Source organism: Epargyreus clarus, unplaced genomic scaffold, assembly GCF_041222505.1.
Source record: "Epargyreus clarus isolate Ecla_fem2 unplaced genomic scaffold, WU_Ecla_fem_2.2 ptg000009l, whole genome shotgun sequence".
NCBI lineage: Eukaryota > Metazoa > Arthropoda > Insecta > Lepidoptera > Hesperiidae > Epargyreus > Epargyreus clarus.
In genome coordinates, this window is record NW_027332217.1 from 3,571,740 (window position 1) to 3,590,044 (window position 18,305).

The 18,305-nt window shown below is 36.5% G+C and overlaps 2 protein-coding genes across 3 annotated transcripts; both read right to left on the bottom strand.

Annotated features, from left to right (window-relative positions):
- Ir25a (ionotropic receptor 25a) lies at positions 1-13,704 on the bottom strand. Of its 2 annotated transcripts, XM_073076438.1 has the most exons (13): positions 13,362-13,704; positions 13,144-13,293; positions 12,652-12,954; positions 12,154-12,568; positions 11,916-12,030; positions 11,208-11,447; positions 10,627-11,015; positions 6,845-7,048; positions 6,166-6,351; positions 5,076-5,294; positions 4,515-4,628; positions 1,440-1,680; positions 1-1,075 (listed from the first exon to the last, which is right to left on the bottom strand). In XM_073076438.1, exons 1-13 carry the CDS (start codon positions 13,441-13,443, stop codon positions 950-952), a joined length of 2,784 nt encoding a protein of 927 aa, XP_072932539.1. In that variant the 5' UTR covers positions 13,444-13,704; the 3' UTR covers positions 1-949. The 2 variants fall into 2 exon arrangements, with proteins under 2 accessions (XP_072932539.1, XP_072932537.1); XM_073076436.1 differs by lacking the exon at positions 13,362-13,704 and having other exon boundaries at positions 13,144-13,287.
- Positions 13,705-13,797: 93 nt separating this feature from the next.
- On the bottom strand, positions 13,798-16,878 carry LOC140744780 (uncharacterized). Its single transcript, XM_073076439.1, has 3 exons — positions 16,719-16,878; positions 15,313-15,524; positions 13,798-15,074 (listed from the first exon to the last, which is right to left on the bottom strand). Exons 1-3 carry the CDS (start codon positions 16,742-16,744, stop codon positions 14,947-14,949), a joined length of 366 nt encoding a protein of 121 aa, XP_072932540.1. The 5' UTR covers positions 16,745-16,878; the 3' UTR covers positions 13,798-14,946.
- Positions 16,879-18,305: the final 1,427 nt, after the last annotated feature.

An 18,305-nucleotide genomic window follows, 5' to 3' on the forward strand; every position in this document is an offset into this window, starting at 1 on the left:
TTCAGGTGCAAAATTGTTTATAGTATTATAACACACTTGCACTCAAACTACACACATGTATGTAGTGTTCATAATACACACGTGAAAATTCATCAAAATTAAATAAGTCATTCAAAATTACACTTCAATACAACTTAATTGTAGTGAGATCATACATTTCATACAATGAGAATTTCTTAACGCTTAAATCATCATAGACGAATGACATTGACCTATCAACAAAAAACTTAGTTCTCAAAAATGTCACAGGTAAAAATGCTATAGAATTGAAAAAGTACTACAATAGGACTTATAGTTGTAATGTGCCCGAAAAATGGAACAAATATTTATAATGCTTTTTCGTGAGATTGATAATGCAAAATATACATTTCAAAGTGAAAATAGTCATACATTACTATGTTTCTATTTTTATACATTATTCTACATGTATTATATTTGGACGTATTTACTATATAATAATCACGGTTTAAATTATTTTCGTACTGCTGGGCACAAATCTTCTATCAAGATGTGAGGAAGTTTAGGCCATAGTCCATCGTACTGGCCAAGTGTTAATTAAGACTTCACGCATCTTTGATAAATTCTAAAGCATGTAAGTACGTGTCCACGGTGTTTTATATAATCATTAAAACAAGTGATAATAAATTTGTAATACATAACTTCGAAAATCAGAACCTGGACTAGATTGAACGAGGCCTGGGAGCTTCAGGCCTAAGAGAGTGGCCTGGGATTTGAACCCCGGACCACTAATATTAGAGGCTAAAATTCTTATCACTTAGCTATCACTTCGACAGTTTATAAAAATAGGACTCAAATTAATGGATATTAGAAACTTAAGGGATTTCATATGTTGATATTTACGAAAATGATTTGTTTAGACATTTTTTTCGTAATTATATAAACATCCAATTGTTGTTAGGTCAATGATAAATTTTCAAGTCAGTGGGAATCAAGGCTTCCTCCGGAAGCTGGAGAGTCCAAAAGTCCTGGATCGAAATGAGAACTTGTCATTTTGCTTGTTATTTGCATTGGCTGTGCCCTCGACGTTATTTCGTACTAACTTTGCAGGCTCCACCTGAAAAAAATTGTAATGAATTACAGCATTCTTCATTTTTACAAAATCTTTCGGTTTTACAATTTCCATGAGTGACCATTTGTCACTGCCACCCATGGAAAGAACACATAATACATCCAAATAGATTTTAAGTTCTATCTGAGGTCGGTCACAAATTTCTACCATTGACCTACGTTAGATCGCATTATTAGGTTTATTTACCTTACCAGTTGAAACACCTCATACCAGTATCTCTCCCTTACATCAGTTGATAGTACTTGACAATAGTCCCTCATCTATATCTACAATCGAATCTGGAATGGCCCTATAAACTCAAAACACAACATCAGATGGGCTAAATACTCTAGTACGCCGAGGTTAATACCTGAGTGACATCCCCGATGATAGGTCGTCTCCGCCACTTATACCACCAGTACTCCACACCCAGCGTGATGCAGGCCAGGCCGATGCCCATGAAAATCACAATGAAGACTCCACCAATATTTTGTATGGAGATGCCGTCAGATTGGTCGTCTTGCTTCTCACACTTCATTGCTTTTGGGTTGTTGTTCCACCAATTCTCTTTCAACTTCTCAAGTTTTCTCTTGTTCAGGAGTTGGAGGATGCTGTATAGGAAACAGAATAAGTGTTTTTATAGTAACGGTATAAGAAATGATTTGACTTAGTGAATATTAATGGGACTAACGAAACATGTAGTTCTAAGAGCGGATAATAGGGGCTAGAAATTGCTACAAATACGGGAGTATAAAAGTGGAGAGAAGAGCCGTGGAGAGAAAAAACGGGACGAGAAGTACAGATGGTAGATAGTAGACCAGAGACGAAAGATTAGCTAACAAGAAAAATATTCATTACAACAATAGATCCTCCTGACATATTCTCAGAGCGCTATGAAGTGGTACTCTTCAAAGAAGGCACAAAATGATCTCTCCTTCAAGGCCAGCGACGCATTGGCTATTGGCTATTAGGTATGGTGTTGCAAATGTCCACAAACGACGGTGACTACCTACTTACAGACAGGTAGCCCGTCTTATTTTTTATAATATAGGTGTAGCAGACGAGCGTGCAGTCCACCTGATGGTAAGTGGCTACTGCCGCCCATGGACATCTGTAATCAACCTCAGATGGGATTAGATATTTCTACGTGAGGTTGTCCACAAATGCGCCGCTACCCCTGAGGACTAAGCTGGTACGCCTCGGAAAAATATGTCTCCCTTACCACACCCTTGAAAACGAACAGCGGCGCTTAACACTGCTGTTATTAGGCAGAAATAGGTGTGGCGGTGGTGCCGCCGGAGTCGAACCACAAAGGGTTCTACCACCTTCCTTCCTTGTCTAATACTATGCCTAATACTAAACCTTAAAATCGAATCATTTTATCATCCAAATTATATATTGCACCATTTAAGGTAACATTACATTTATTCTGGTGATAAGACTAAGTATCACAGCTGTTATAACTGCTTAGTATAATGCGATATTTACGAATATGAGCAATTTGACCTTCTTAGTGCGTCGAACTCTATGTGCGATTTCCGTTTATTTGGTTAGCAAACATTGCTTATAATAAGCAGCAACAATATAATAGTTTTCTGAATAAATGCGGCTTCTTGATTTTTTTGATAAAGGAATTACATATATCCCGCAAATATCCTTTACATTAAACATATCTTAAAATATTTACAATATTTTAGATAATTTACTCTTAAATAAATAACTTTTTACAATATTTGTCTGTTAGTGTAAAATACTTTTATATATTTCAATCTGTAAAAAGTATTAGGTATATATTTCAGTACAATATGAATCATAATGCATTCCACATGTATGGTTGTAAAATATGAGTAAAAAATTAAGAATCGTAATGAACAAAATTAACAAATTGTCAGTCTGTACTTTTACAATACTAGCGAATCCTAAATTGTATATATTTATATCCTTCTTTCCATATAACGTAGAAACGAGTTATATGAGAGAAATAATTGTCTAAACATATTATTATATTTTATTCGGGTTCTTGTCTTACTAGTGTACTTTAGACGACTTTTTAAAAAATATCTTCAATGTACAAACACAGCCCCGTTAAAATTGTATAATAGTGTAGATATTAGCTACTATTATTTTAACAAACGACTATTTGTTTGAAGATCAGTGGAATAAAACCATTTATTCTGGGCATTGACGGACAATGTCAACGCGGTCACCGCCACCTTTCGGCGACATACGTATATATGCATAAAACATTATTTTAATAAAGAGTGTAATCTAAAATACCAGTGGTTCCATCCACCTCTCGCTCATGTTCTATAATGTATAAGCGAGAAACAAACATTCTATGGATTTTTGATATTTATTGAAACAAGTCATGTATAACAAGCCATTGTTCGACGTAAACCTACATATTTTACGGTTGGTACAATTCTAACGCAATCTGTTTAAACCGTGACTTAAAGTGATAAAATATTATGATTTTCAAGCATTTCTGTGCACGAACTTTTGTTTGTGTTAAGCCCTGTGATATTTTCTAACTATTCTATTGATAAAATATACGTAAAAGTGACGATTCTGTCTAACATATAACAATTAGACTCTAATTAATATAGGAGTCATACATCCAATCTCCAATATGACATGAGTCAAATAGAACTAATCAAAAGCAACCTTTCAAAATCTTAGTTAGCTGAGACATATTCATGTGAAATATTCTACTTTATGAATCTATGTTTAGTTCATTTACGATGCATACTCGTATGTTACGTACAACACCGTGTTATGTTTACGTTTATTGTTGGTATAATTAGATATGGACGTACATACAAGTACTTATTCAACACGCTATTTGCACGTTCATACGCCATCTATTGTCGGATCTCTGAACTGTTAATATTTCTTAAAAGTAGCTAGATGGCGCTATCACACTCGATGACGAGTTAATGGGTACCCCAACTGTGATTCAAGGAATGACTTAGGTGTTTTCGGGGCAGGGAAATGACGTAAAGGAATGATAATGGCGTAATAGTGAGATTGGCAAATTGCCAGGCGCTTACCAAAGGGCTTTATTAAGACAGGGCTTTATTAAGGCTTTATTACGCGTGACGCAGTATACCTACTTCACTGAATTAACATGCAAAATTATCCGGGTTTGATCCCAGATTACGTAAATGTTTTAACTAACGTTTAAAAATAACTAAGTCCAAAAGTTGGAGTTTATATTGGCGTCCACCTAGCTGTGACCAAATCCGTAAAGAACAGAATTTGCCTATAGTCGATTACAGATACTTTTCCGCTACTGAGTACTAAGTAAGTCTACTCTCAGTAAGTCAGCTGGCATTCACAACCTGCCATAGAAATACAGAATTTCTTTTCATTGGAAATGGGTGTGGAAGTGATACCTGGTCGTTTGAATCATTGGCTTCAGCACCTTTCCACCTTAAATACTTACGCATTATTAAACTGGTCCTTCAAGGGCGATCCCTGCTGGACAGCGATTGCATATGGCTTCCTCGAAAACTCGTCTCCAACCATTTGTAGATCGCAGCTGGTCAGTACATGGTATCTTAACATGGAAAAAATGTAAAATAGACATTATGTTGATGTATACAAGCCAATGATACTTAGATTAGATAGCTTAGATGAAAGTCTTTAGTTAAAATCAATTTAGAATTCCAATACTTTTTTAATTGTCACAAAGGCCCATAAGTTACTGTGTTTGTATGATATTGAAATAGCGACAAATCACGGATCTCTTCCCTTTGGCGAAGTACTAAACTACCACCCCTCTGTAATCAACCGCAGAAGGGATTCGAGGCCTGTTGTCTACCCTGTGATTGCAACACAACTGTTTGCATTGCTACCCTTATGGATTAATATCCATAAGGGTAGCAATGCAGAGACATTTGCAACTAATGTTGCAAATGTCTCTGCATTATCACACCCCTCAAATTACGACACAAACAGAAAAAATATCAACATTGTGATTTAATTTTTCTACTTCTTTACATACCTCACATCCGTAGCATCACCCAGCCACGCGAACCCTTCGCTCGATGTCTTAGAGTCCCGGACCCGCTGAATGGCCTCCTCGATGGAGTTTGGCAGTCCTGCCTCCTTCATCGCCTGCCACATCTTACTGTACTTGTCACTCACGGGATAGTCCCATACAGCCAGCTTGGCGCGTTCCACGTCGCTTAGACTATCGTTCAGGCTCATTTCCTTCCATATTCTGGAATTGGTTGGTATAACGTTAGCCCCTCTGACGTAGCGTGGGTTTTAGTCGCTTCGGACGGCAATGTCAATTTGCCGCCCGAGGTGCAATCCTTGCATGAATCGTAAGATAAGTTTGCCACCCAGGTTGCTTGCAATATATATTTGCCGCCCCCATCATTAGATACGTGAACGACTTTAAAGTACCTTTAAAGTCTCTGTTAAAAGTGCAATTTCGAATATTTTGCCACCCCAAAAAGTGCCGCACGGAACGGATTGAAAATTATTACACACCTATACTAACAAATATTTCTTTTACAAGACAATATTTGCATAATAATTTTGAATAATAACGAAAAGTGGAAGGATTTCCAAAAATAAGACGAAACAATACCAAGGCGTTATCAATGATAAGGGGTTCATGACTGATAACACACATAACGGATTACTTGAGAATGCATGTTTTTCTTTTATCTGTGGAAATAAAGAATGCGGTGATTTGTTTATTTTTTGATAAATTAAAAATAAATAAATTAAGAGCATCGATACAAAATTGTCTTGTTAAAAAAAATGTTTCATGATGAAAAACAAGAACTATAACTAATTATATTATTTTAATTACTATAACATAATTGTACAATTTTAAAACATAAGAAATATATGAACAGCTGCCACATAATAAAGTAATGAAACGGACAACCGCAAAAAGTACTTAAGAGATTTTGAGGGTAGCCTGAAATGTTGGTACGAAATTGGACAACTGCCTTTGCGCAGATTTTTGCGTTGGAAAACATAATCAGACTTTCATAAACGACAGTGACCACTTCATCTCAGGTGAGTTACATGCTATTTTACTAGTCCATCCATTGTTATTAATAATTTAAACTTACTCATAAAACTTGACTTCGATATGCGCCATACGTTCGAAGTATGTCATTGCGGAGGATCCGTTTAACGGTGCGTATTGTATTTTGTATTGTTTGGACAAGTCGTCCAGAGATTCTATTGGCGTATCCAGGCGGGATACTGTCAGGAAAGCTGCAAGATTCGCCGTGTACGATGCTATGATGATGAAACTGAAAATTGATTCAGATTTAGATTAGAAATGTGTTGATTAGAAATTTGTTGTTTGTGTGTCTCTATAATTGCTTCTCTTGTATTTGACCATTACAACTCAAGGATACAAATCCAAAAATAACGGAAATTAGATTCATGGAGTAAATATGTTCGATATGGGTAAATGTTCAACCCATATCGAATTTTTACTGACCACCCATAACGTTTCCGAAGATTTAACCTTGTCCTGTGATTGATGGTTTAACGTACCCTTGTAAGGAATTGCAACTCATAACTTGCTAACATTACGTCATTTGTTCAATCAGTTACGATATAAACGAGTATCGAGGTCTGCTTCTACAGAACCGTTACATAAAATTCACACTTACAACTAAACATCAAATGGAATGCATTTGTTGGTTACTTATCTCACACAAATGTTGATAATATTCGGCGTGTGGCAGATTGTTTAGTGATATCGTGTCATGCAACTGATCTGATGACAATTCTCACCCAAATAGCCACCAGGTCGCAGCCAGGAGCCTGCCAGAGAGGTTCTTCGGCGCCTCTCCCCCGCCCTGAGGAGTGAGTGACGTCATGCAGAACCAAAGACACTCCTTCAACGTGAACTCCCGTTTCTCCTCGTCATCCTTGTACTTCTCCCGATTGTTTTGGTAGCTGTAGGGACTCCATTTGTCGAAAACCCACATTAGGAGACTGAAACGTTTGGTTGAATGCAATTAAAATGATAAATTTTAATTTGTGCTGTAGCGTTAGGTGCTAGTTAGGTGCTTAGTTATCTTGTTTGTGTATAGCTCACATAACACAGGGAATTCTAAAATGAAAATTAAGTTTACAAAAATCTTACATAAAATGTACATTATACTTAAAAAACATAGAGTTTGCCGCCCCCAAACCGTGCCACCTGTGGCGGACCGCTCCTTCGGCCCTTCGAACGCTACCCGCTTCTACTTTGCTTGCCACGTTATATTACTCAGTAATATATACGTATAAAATTGTAATTTTCATGAAAGTAAAGAAAGTTTATTGAGATTTAATAAAAGAACAACAACAATCCGTCAATCAATGCAATACAATCCATGTCTTCCATTTCAAAACAGAACCTTGATTTTATTCCTGTTGTGTGTTGTATATTTGACTAGTGAAACATTCTAAAATATCTACGGAACGACTTACTGAACGACCCCATGACATGGCTAGTTATTTGACCTCGTTCCAAAATCAGATAACACAAAAATTACTCAGTGGGCATCGTAGTATTGATCGAATCGTGTGAAATGTCAAGAACATGGACGAAGTATCCAAATAGAGTCCAATAGATATGAGATCAAAGCTTTTTCGAATTTTAAAAAGGGATTAAAATTTATTTCAACACTAAGTGCAATGAGTTGGTTTAGGCTAAAATTGATTACTTAAATTACATACATCGTTGTAAGTATGGAATCGATTGCTCCCAGTTGCCGTAAATCACTTAGGTCTATGTAGGAGCCAAAATTTGTCCAGCAAAGTACCTCCAAAACTGACGAATTGTCGAAGAAAATCTTCGCAAGAAATCAACTTACCTTTAGAATTCAAAAATAACAAAAAAAAACAAAAGCTCTCAAATTCGAGTAAAGTGTACCAATTCACTCTTGTCCAGTTAGATGGACGATGGCCTAGACCCCTGAGAAGAGAACCGTGTCCAGCTGCGTGACCAATAACGGATTAATGATGAAAACGTACAGAATCATGCATAATATTGAGCTTTTAGTCCGTCTGCATCGTAGCTAGGGGCGTAACAGAGGCGACCAGGGGTGCAGATGTGAAGGGGACGCAGATTCAATAAAGCGATGTATTATTATTAACAAAATGCATGCACAAAATTTAAACTAGAATTATATACTATCTGGGCTCGACGGCTTAAAGAATTTTAGAAAATGAGGGAATTAAAATGTCCCATAAACAAAATAAATGGAAACATTCGCACAATTAGGTTTTTTAAATCGTCTTTGAAAAAATAATATATTCTTAGTTGTAAAAAGATTGTAATCCAAAGTTACATTTCTATTTACCTATCAATCGTCTGTATCTACGTATATCTAATGTGTGAGTGAGAAACATGTAGGTACTGAAGCCGCCATTTTAGATTAAACCTTTATGTCTAGTCCAATAATCTTATATCAATGGTCTAGTCATAATTATTTTTAGGCAAATTTTAATCAACAAGACTTGAAATGTCACCACATATTATGGAAGGTATTTTCCTTGTCATAAAGAATAACTTTAATAACCTATCACATTTACCTTGATGAGTTATTAATGTTTATAAGGCATCTGTGTACCTTAACCCGATAAAATAAGTGTTTTACACTCTTTATATTAGCTTCACTTGTATGTTTGTCAGTGAGTAACTCCGTTTTTCAGTAGAAAGAGATCAACATACATCCTTATCTTACCCTGCACGTATGATAGAATACTTTTCTACTTTTTAGTTGATTTTATCATAAAAGCATGTTTTTTAGTTTTTTGAACTATATTTATTTTATTCTGTAGGTACACTAGAGATGACTCGTCCATAACTTCTATTCTTATGTGTATTTACATAATGAATCATATGAGTGACTGATATGATACTTGGTTCTCTACAATAGCCAAAATCCAGATGTTCAAATACAAAAGCGTATTTCGAATTTCGAAAATAATGAAAAAAATATTATTACCAATAAGTATAATATTTCACATCGGTCCACACCGGAGCATAATAAAATTTAAGTTATGTCATTTTTCTCTAATATTTATTTTTAATCTTGCGAGGTCTAATCATAAAATTAGAACGACTGTATTATTATCAAAGGCTAAAACTGCTTCAATTCCATCCGCGTCACATAAATTAGAGTCTAAAATCGTGCTATCTGCCATCGACCTAATTTTCACCCATGTAAATCTTCGCTCACGGAATACCAACAGAATTCAGTATTTCTTTTATATAAAAGTATTCCAATGTCGCTATAAATATAGCTAAAGCATCCCAATGTTTTGTCTTTTATTGTATCCATCTTTGATCATTCATCGATGTTTACCTTCTTGTTAAGATAACGATGTTAAGGTTACTTTTGTAATTGCCTAGCTGCATTTTTCCTTTAATTTCAGGTAAAGATTATCTATACGACTTATATGCATTGAACCTACATAGTATGTTTCTGACTGGAAAAATGTTTCCTCAGATTTTAAAAATTTAGAGATTATATAAGAAACTTCAAACGCTTAATAATAATAACGTACAAACATAATAGCTAACTTGATTGGTATTCATTTGTTTAACAACGCTCACCTCATTTTTATTAATCTTAATTTCACAACCAATCCGTTGTGCAGTGTGGCGGAGGACACTCCAATATAACCGATGGTAAAGATAATTTGTCTGTTTGTTACATTTTCATCACTCTATATCTAAACTAATCTTGATAAGATGTTGTAAACTATCTTATTGATAAAACTACTTCACAACAATCCGTGACCAACATATAGTTCACATATCAACACATACCAACACCAACAAGTTTGGCTTCAAAAAGGAGCATCATAGAGTAAGTTGGCTCAAAAATTTCAAACATAACTATCTTATGAATGTAAATTATAAAAGCGGACACAATCAGGAGGCAAAAGCAGTACAAAAAATACTTTTTATAAATAAAGCTTACACACGCCACGACACGCTACCAATATTATGATGGACATAAGCTGACATATTCGGCCTCTTGGTAAACAGGTTTGTCATACGCTTATAAGAACTTGAATGACCTATGTGTGAAGAAATAACTTACTCATGTTTCATTGCTTCATCGACTATCCACAATTAAAGATAGCAACATTATTATTTACCTGAATTTTTATTATAGCGACATAGACAGTTACGGTAGCTAACATTAAGAAGTACCATTACTAGCTAAAGCTGAAACCAAATGTTATTTTTACTCAGAACTAAGATGGAACTCCTCGGAACATTCGTATTTCTGCGTTCCTTAAGCAGAATCCGAATCAGTAATAATTTACGTTTACCAAGCGATATAAATAGCCTTGTCGAAAGTACTGATAAATTTAGTTTTTCCGCCATATAGGCGGAATAACATATACAGAATAATTGTAGGTATCCTTAATAGGTACCTACAATTATTCTGGTATTAAATTTTATTGAACAATTGTATGTGCGTTGGACGTTCATTAGTTTAATTACCAATTCATTTTTAATTAAACCCATACATGAAAGGATTAAGATAAGATACAAAGAAACTAACCTTGTGAAGAAATATGCTGCCAATATGGACAACCATACGTCATTCTCCAAAACCGTTAAGAATTTAAACAATGATGTCGGAGTCCTTGGCAGTTTCATCAGTATCGTGATCCCGACCAAATCGTAATACGGAACTGTAAAGTCAACAACGTTTTCCCTCTCAGCCATCACCGATAACGAAGTCAGCCCTATATCTGCCCTCTTTTCAATGAGTTCCTTCACAATACCGTTCCAATTTCCATTTTCGTCCATACTTCCGAAATTCCCGTCAGGAGACATCGTTATTTCGTAATCAAATTTAACGATTTGCCGTATTTCTTCTATAAGATCGATGCAATACCCTTTGAAACCTTTGGGCGCTTCGTCATCTCGTATAATGAATGGTTCTTGCTACGAAAGGTTTAACGGGAATATTTTAGTAAGCCAAGAATGTAATAAAAATATCCAGACACCTCAGTAATTACAAGTCATCGCATACAAAGAGCTAATAGATGCGAATATTTATTCAAGTGTCAATACTGTACAGACGAAATTTTATCAAGTTAACAACAGTTTTAACAAAAGCAGGGTTCATTTACCCACCTCGACTGTAACGACTCTGTACACTATTTGCGCTGAATAATCGCTCATGTTATCTGGGTCGGTTAGCGATAACGGATTGGCCAGACCAGCCTTCCAAGATCCCAAGGAGCGACTGCCGATAGAAGCACCATCTTTGACAGTCACTGCTGCCAAATCAGTGCTGAATTCCATGTAACTTCTCCCATTCATAGGATCGTCTTCAGGTATGTAGAAGGGAGCGTATGTCGGAGTCTCTTTTACCTGCGATTTTTGTTTTACTTAGATACGCATACATTGCGTGATAGAGACTAATAATAATTATAATAAACCACAGATGAGTGAGGTAGTTAGCTAGATACACCTACTCTTATTGTTTGATTCTCGAAATATAGCTAGGTACATAATAAAAAAAAAACAATCAACGCAGCTATGGGTAGGCTCACACGCGATTTTTTCCAGGCTATTTTTATTATATAAATTCAAAATTTATAAAATTAAAATGTAATGAATATTGAATTAATTACATCATAATTGACATACTTAAGATGGCATGTAGATTGACTTGAATCATAGTTACTATCGAAGACAGAACATCTCAATGAACTAATGGAATTGTACCAGAATATATAATACATTCCACTAGTTTTTGGCAAGTGTTAAAGCTATCCTAATGGTACCTGTCGAGTGAGTAATGACGTGTTGTAGTTTACGAATCAAACGACAGCTCACCTCTTGAAACGCAGTTTTAAGGTCCAAGGTCCTGTTTGGGGTATTCTTACCGTCATACTCGTCACAAGTGATATATTTCATGTCGATTGGCCACTTGCCAGAATCCAGCAGTGATCTGGAAATTCATAAAACGCAACACTCATGGAATATACCAGGTTATAATTAGATGATCCAAATTACCACGTGGTGCACTAGAACAGAAATAAAGTGTCGTGGACTACAAATAAGAGGTTATTACTTTACGGCTAAAAATGTTTTCAGAGACAAATCGAAATAAAAGGCAGATGTGATTTCTGGCTCCCCGTTCATACTGTACGTTGTTTTAATTTTTCCTAAACGATCTCTGCTCTTAGCATCGGGCGTAGGTTTCATGTAAACAACTGTAGCGTCCTTGCAACCGCAACCGATATCTCCTTTATCCAAAGATAGAGCGAACCACGCTGTTTTTCTTCCAAAATACTGATTTTCGTCAGCGGCATCCAAAACATTTTTTATGGTTCGTAAACTTCCCACAACGAAAAAGTTAACAATGTCTAGCTCCCGTAGACTCCTTAATTGCGTCTTGATTTCATCCTTACTGTAGCTCTTTACGGGCGTTATTACGTGTCGCGTAGGAATATTTTGTAACAGCGATTTATACTTGTGATCCATGACTGTAAATGAGTCATCAAATGTAGTAGGCATTTAACAATTTACATGTGCTCGCTAAGTAATATTTACATTAATCATTACCGACCGAATAATTCGTCGAAGATAATTGCAGCATTGGTAATGTCCTGTTTGGTGACAATGGCTCGGATAGCCTCAGGGAGGACGTCTGCTGGAGGCATGACTTGCAGGAGAAACTTAGTTTGGTTGACGTTGAGAGAGCGCCACTGTCGCAAGTCGCCCGCTTGGCCGAACGATCCAGAAATAGTTGGCAATGCCAATGCTGCTGTAAATGACTTTATGGTTTCGGACCCGACCCCGGTCATAGTAAAATCGAGAACAACGTGTGGGGTTTTCTTGGCCGATATCATATCATTGTATTTTCTGCAAACTGAAATTAACATACAACACTGTTTAATGTATTGTAATTACTGAAATGTTTTCAACACCATACAATATTTAAACATCCCACATGACGCAAATAGATAAATTTCGAATAATTTTACGAATTTATTGCTGTATGTGAATTTATTGCTGTGTGTAACTTTAGAAATATTTACTTGAATTATTAAAAGCTTACCATTTTCTAAAAATGCTTTTGCATCTGTCCGATTTCCAACCACGATTATAGGATCTACTGCGAGACCCAAGGTAGGATTTCGTCTGACATATTCCTTCGCTACTTCAAAAGACTTCTCCGCTAAGGCATTATTCTCCTCATTTATCAATACTAGAAGAAACATATGGTAAGACAAAATAACGAAGAATCAGTTTTAAACTACTTTAATTCATACTTACAAACGTTGATATTTTGTGTCGTTTGTGATACTGATAAGCTCGTTAGCGACAACAGAACCTGACTGAAGAGCAAGAACTTCATATCGCGAACAATATCAGTCCGCGAAGTAACGTTTGTTGTACGTCGACCCGCTTCGTCCAACGCTTTTAGATAGTGTGGCGATAGTATCGCCACGTGTTGTGTACTGTCTAGTCTCCAAGGTGATGCCCGGCCTTGATTCACCCTAGTAATTGATGTATTATGACCACTTTATGTACATACACAACACGATAGATAACGATCGTAATCATGTATATTCTGGAACCATTTATATCGGTCAAACATCAAAGACAGAAGTGTAATTTGTTGAACATATTTACCCATCATTTTTGAAATTATTTGTATGAAGCCTTGTGACGTTGTGAGTATATGTGAAGTAAAGACAAAGACGGTATATTGTTTGGACTATTTTATTGCCAGAAACGTTTTACAAACACTAGACTCCAAAGTTTAGAAGTAGTGTTAAAATTGTACATACTACTAAACTCTAATACTAAATGTACTTTCCGAATCAAAGTTTGAACAATTCAATGGTCAAGTAGTTTGAAAAAGTTAATCAAAATCTTAATATTCCACACTTAGAACACACAATGTGTTACATACCGGAATAAAATGAAGATTCGTATCCATAAAGGTTACCTTACATTCGAGGTTTGTATCTATCACATAAATGAGAAGCAAAATAAATTAGAAAAAAAAAGGATATAAGAAAAAATATAGAAGTCCCATAGAATTACAAAATAGCACACGCAGAATTAGTATGTCAATATGAACTATCACCTTATTTGTCAACTTTGAACTTTAAATTTCAATCTTAAAATTAGTGTTACAATGTGAACCGCTCTCCAACCGAGCGGCGAATGGACTACCGCCGTGCTCCGGCCGACACAAGGTTCACAGTGCACCGTAACCAAGTCAAAGGAATGTTTAAATGGTTAAGTAATAATGCCTATGAAATATATAAATGTGCGACATTTACTGCTAACTTAAATTTATAACTGAATTAATTATCTAAACAATTTAATTAATCTTAGTTTATCTAAAATCCTTGTATTCGGAAGCTGTTTATAAAAATCGCGTCGTTCACAGAACGGATTGTGAATCGATTTCACACTGGGTGAATTACTTTGGCAGTACTCTACTGGCGGATTTTTCCGATACCGATGCGTGTTTATCATCAATTCAGTAACCCATCTACAAGTCTGCTGAAATAGACACCGATACGCAAAAAACAGCATACAACACCAAATCAAATGATGAATAACGTTCAGTTCACTGCGATGCACATCTCGGATGTGACAACAGTTTCATTAAATTTACACTTTACAGGTACTTCTCAGGTAAGTTAAATACACAATGTATTATAAACCTAAAGTTAGCGGTCGCAATAGGGCCCAACTCGTAGTACAAAATTACAATATTGTCATATAAAAACTATGGTTTTGGCAGTATTGAAAAGTGTATATAAAAATGGGATATGTCGTGGGGAGTTGAGCCCTAATGAACGTAGATGCATTGCAGTAAACCAAGCTGGTGACGCGGGGTTTAGGCGGCGGGCTCCTCTGCCCCCGCGGGCGCTTCCTCCGCTACTTTCGCCTTCTTCTCTGGTGTGGACTTCTCTTCCGCATCACCATTATCAGCTGCTATAGATTTCCTCTTCACAGCAGTCTTTTCTGTAATTTGGAAAACAAAAAAATATTATGTTTTACCAATAAAAATCCTGCATACCTAAGAATCTCATAGGTATGTGAAGCCTACCAATGCGCACTTGGCCAGCGCGGTGGACATCTCATTATGAGAGGAGATCAGTGTCCAGCTGTGGGACAGTAATTGGTTGTTGATGACTAGTAAACAAATATTAATTTCAAGGGAATAAAACACTATCAATGTACAAATTATTATACTACCAACCTGTGGCATCGCCGTTTTCACTAGCGTCATTGCTTTCATCATCATTATCTCCATTCTCAGCTGGAGTTTCTTCCTCTTCTGGAGCATCCCCGCTGCCATTTTCTTCCTTGCCATTGGTCTCGGCAGGCTCTGCCACCTTCTTGGCCGGTGATTTCTTCACTGGCGACTCCTTCACTTCAGTCGAAGTGACCTCCTCGGGTGCGGCGGCGTCTCTGTAATCAAAATTACATTCTCATATAGTTTCATAATCACCATTATTACATGTTAAGTAGGTCTTTGTTTCTACTCGCCACTTCACACAGTTTACACATACCTACTTAATTTGTATTTAACTTTAATTTATGCTCGTAACCTTTTACGCGGTTGCAACGAAAATCCTTGTTATGTAGGTAACTGCCGTGATAAGTATAACATTGAATCTCAAGTTTCAACTGTTTATCCTCTTCTAGTTATATCGCGCTACTAATGTAGTTGAGTGCAGTAAACGTATAGTCGAGAATATCAATACATGCAAATGTTATTCGTATTTTCTAAATTAAACCTTATATTGTAGTCGTTAAGACACACATACATTGTGCGCGCTCGGCATTTTGCGTTTACTTGGCGTCAACGATAACTACAGGTGGGTACATCGGCAAACAAACGAGACTATAGAAAAGGAAGTGTGGCGGAACAAAAACAAACTGCTGCCGTTGCGCAAGGCTGCATGTGGGAAAGTTGCGCGGAAAACGAACGTACACCTATGTAAGCACCTCTGAATGAATACGTTACTCGCTCCAGTAGATTGCCTCGAGACGCAAACTCGAAAGCGTTAAAAATAACTAATGACAACACGCGCCCTCGTGATAACGTAACCGCCGAACGTTGAAGCCGATGCAGAGTTGCAAAACTTCGTCGCGGCGAATTTGAAACGAGCGCGCGCCGGTGACGCTACCGCGCCGGCACGCCGCGCACCGCGCACGCAGCGCCATCTTGATTCCGAACCACTGCCCGCGCCCGCCGGCGTGCTTTCAATTTCCTCGTTCACACGACCACATTACGATTCGATTAAACCACAGGGACAGCATCTATATAAAGTTACCCACAATTAAAACACGACGCACTAGCCCTTCACTGAGTGCTTAACTACCTACTTACGAGTTATCTATGGCGGGAATTTCCCGCGTGTAATCTAGCGGCGTCTAGTAAGAAATAGAGTATGACCAATTTATTGATAACCATATGAATACTAACAAAGTATGCCTTATTTATTCACAGACGAGTAACCGACACTGTTATACTACAGAAAACTGACAAAAACTACAAAAACATAATAAAAGGTAGCCATTTTGATCACGTTTACAAAGCCGCCAAAAGTAAAAGAATTCAAACTTGTAAATAATGACTTAATAACTTTTAAAACTTACTTCTTTTCGACTGCTGCGTCTGCCATTGTTATGAGGTTAGAGAGAACTTGAAATTAGAATTTAAATATACACTGCACGTGCTACACACTACGTACAACAACGTTCACTGCACAAACACCGGCGACCAAATGAAGGAGGAAGACAGAAAAAAACATCGTGCGCAACGTTTCGCGGTATAACGCGTTTACCATGAAGTTTTTGCACCAACTTCAGGATATGAAACAACGCTATCTGCGTTGCGTTCGTGAGAGAGAGATAAATACAAGTTCACATTCATCTTGAAACAACCTTGAATTTCTATTGAAGCGGTGGCAGGGAATAATCTACCTTGCTCTGTCCTGTTTCAAAACATAAACGCGCAGGAAATACCAAATGAAATGAGATTTTCTAGCATTATTTCACCATTGGAACGAATTATTTAAAAGTAGGAATTAATATATTTTTTATAATTAAGACTTTTTATTACAAAATCACGTAAGCCGTATAAGTACTGACTTTAGAAGTGCGTAGTAAGTATGGCGTAGTAAGCAAGCTAGTAAGCGTGGGTACCTTGATAGTAGGTACATTTCCCCAAAGCATTATTTAAATCTCTATTGTAATATAAAATTTACGTACTTGCGTATATTACCTACTTACCTACGTCATTTATTGTAATTTAAGTTACTGGGTATGTATTGTAAAATTTCATAGATTAGTATAAAATTTATGTAGGTAGGTCCCTCTATAATTCCATTACTGATCTAGTGAGTTTCGGTCTCCCCATAAAATAAAGCATATGCCACACTGATCATGCCTACATTTGTACACTATTCAAAATAATTCTTGAACTCAGTATTTGATACTTATTTTATGTAAAAAGCTCTACGTAACATACGTAGAGCTTGTTTTTTCACTGTTTGCTTTATAAAGCTTACTTTGTACCAGACTACTTATTTCTTGTATATCGTTAGGTAATATGATCTGAAATATGAATTTACTAATCATCCAATATAATATTAAGCGTCTTTACAACGAAGTTCTGTATGCCTACCCTATAGAGACAGGTGTGTAACTATAAAATACTTTATTACTAAAATAATTAAAATTACCAGACATAATTCATATTCTAAAGTAAACGTTGAATAAGTCGCGCGTGTAGTTTTTGAGGTTGAATGACCTGTTGTCTCTGTCATGTTACCTTGTAAAAATTTTGAACTTCCCGAATTTATTCGCATTATACCTACGTCATACTCGTTAGTCATGAAAGATTTTTTAATTAATTTTTATTTACAGATTGTCTAAGAATAAAGGTAATTTGCGATGCGCATGAGTTTATTTTCCGCCAGCATGATTTTGCCTCTCGAGCCAGAAAACCATCAAGCCTTGCCGTGAAACAAGAACGGTGCGGGCCTTGGTGCATTGCTTCGTAATTTTGAATCTTAATCGTATAAGATAACGCTCATAAGATTCCTCTAATCGCAGCTATAACGCTGCCCGTGTATAGGTCGTTGCCTTTTGAAAGAAATCTTGGCACTAGTTGGTGATTTCGTCAGAATATGAATTCGTTAACCAGAACACTCACTACTTATGTAGGGCTGTCAGTTGCCA